General features: G+C 34.1%; 1 protein-coding gene across 1 annotated transcript; it reads left to right on the top strand.

Annotated features, from left to right (window-relative positions):
* Positions 1-445: 445 nt before the first annotated feature.
* LOC129953529 (angiotensin-converting enzyme-like) lies at positions 446-1,211 on the top strand (the record flags this gene model as incomplete). The annotated part of the gene is made up of 2 exons (XM_056066773.1): positions 446-579; positions 665-1,211. Coding segments are annotated over exons 1-2 (607 nt in total), but the record flags the coding sequence as incomplete, so codon positions are not given.
* Positions 1,212-1,987: the final 776 nt, after the last annotated feature.

Consider the following 1,987-nt stretch of genomic DNA (forward strand, 5'->3'; position numbering starts at 1 on the left):
TACAACAAAGAACTGTGAACTGTAAAGGCTGAACAGTAACACTGACCTGGTTAAAAGAATAAAAGTCCAAGGACTTAGATGGCTGGTTCGTTTAGAGTGAATAGACAACAACCATTCAGCCCGGAAGGTCTTTGAATCCAGTATCGAGGGACAGAGTAGAAGACCGCAGCTCAGATGGCGCATGATAGAGAGAACCTCAACTAACTTTACATGTAAAACTGGAGAAGGCTAGCTAGGGACCGAGATGGCTGCAGGCCCAGGTCTTTCCCGGACTGAAGCGTCACCTTAAGTAAGTAAGTTACTGCTCTTCCCCCCTCCCCTATTTTTCACCACGCATACGGGCTTGACAAAACATATACGAGTATTTATTAAAATCATCAATAAGTCAACTAGATTGCTATACTTTTCAGAGATAATTTATTTAAATCAATGCAAGTGTTAGACAATAAGGCCAAGTTCAATTAAGAACCAGAAGATGAGAATTAGAAGTCTAAGCCAGTTTAAGATATCTTCTCGACGATGAGGTGCGACAACTTATTTTTTTACGCAGTGTTATTGGGTTTTAATTCTTGGTTGACGGTAAACAAATAAAAATAACTGAATAATAACTCCACACTCCAAAATCATTTTAATGAAATGTTTATTTTTCTTCACCCACCTACAGGTTTGCAATGGAACCATATTGAACTCAAACGAAAAAGAAGCAAAGCAATTTGCACTAGAGACAAGTGACAATATTTTTAAGTTCTACGATGCTTTGCGATTGGACACAAATTTGATAAATGACAGTGAAAACCAAAACAGAACTCAAAACATCTTGAATGAGGCGCAGTTCTTGGTGGATATTGTTCAAAAAGCCAAAAAGTTTGATTTCAAAAATTTCAAAGATCAAGAACTAAAGCGTGCTTTTGAAGCAATTGTAAGAATCTCTGATGAAATGGTTATAGGGGCAGAGCAATTTTTGGAAATATGGAATTCATTAATCGAGCTCAAAGAATTGGAAGCATACACGAGCTATGATTGCTTTAAGGAATGTGGTGGTAATGGAAGTAGCATCGGAGCAGGGGAGGTTATGCAGCTAATGACAAATTCTGAGAATCCAGAGGAATTGGAACATTATTGGAAGCAAGTTAGAAAGACAACAGCAGAATGGGCAAAGAAGAATATGCATATGCTTGTCGATGGATTGAAAAAAGCTGCTAATTTAACAGGTGAGTGAGTATGCCTGTGTAATAGAGAAAGTTTATAATAAGTAGTAGAATATAGAACAAATGCGAATTTTAATTAAACCGCAATGCTACTCATCGTTTTTTTGGGCAGTTCTGACATTTTTTTAGAAACTTAACTTAAATTTTTCCAATGTTACTACTTTGGGTTTTACATGTATTCCTAGTACTACTTTAAAAAAAAACACTAAATTTAGGCTCCTGTACGGAGACTTTTTGGACTAAGTCCATGAACCAAATCAAATTTTGATATACCGTTTTTGATATTAAAAGCTTCTCAAGAAAATTGCGTGGGTGGCTTTTTTACCATAAGTGTTTACAAAAAAAGGTGAAACCACATTGGTTAACCCCAAATATCTCACGAACTAATAATCCTAGAGACTTGAATTAAATTGTATATTATATATTGGAACGTGATACCTACCATCTATATTTTTGTAAAAAAATACAATTAACGGTTTTTGTTTCAAAGAAACTGAAAAAAAAATGTATCAACTCGAAAATTTTACGAATAAAAACGATTTCATCTCCAAAAAACTTGTGTGCAACGAAGAATAACGTTTTTGATAACAGGTACAATTTTGAGAAAAATCGAACTTACAATTTTTTGTTAAATAAAAACCTAAAAAATAAATTAATAGAGTTGGCAAAACTTGATATTGGCTTAAACACTGGAGATAGTAGACCATAGTTACAGTTTTCTTCATAACTTAACAGCATAAGAATTGAAATATTTTTTTTTTACTTTACAGTACAGTAAA

Source organism: Eupeodes corollae, unplaced genomic scaffold (assembly GCF_945859685.1).
Source record: "Eupeodes corollae unplaced genomic scaffold, idEupCoro1.1 scaffold_1132, whole genome shotgun sequence".
Classification (NCBI taxonomy): Eukaryota; Metazoa; Arthropoda; class Insecta; order Diptera; family Syrphidae; genus Eupeodes; species Eupeodes corollae.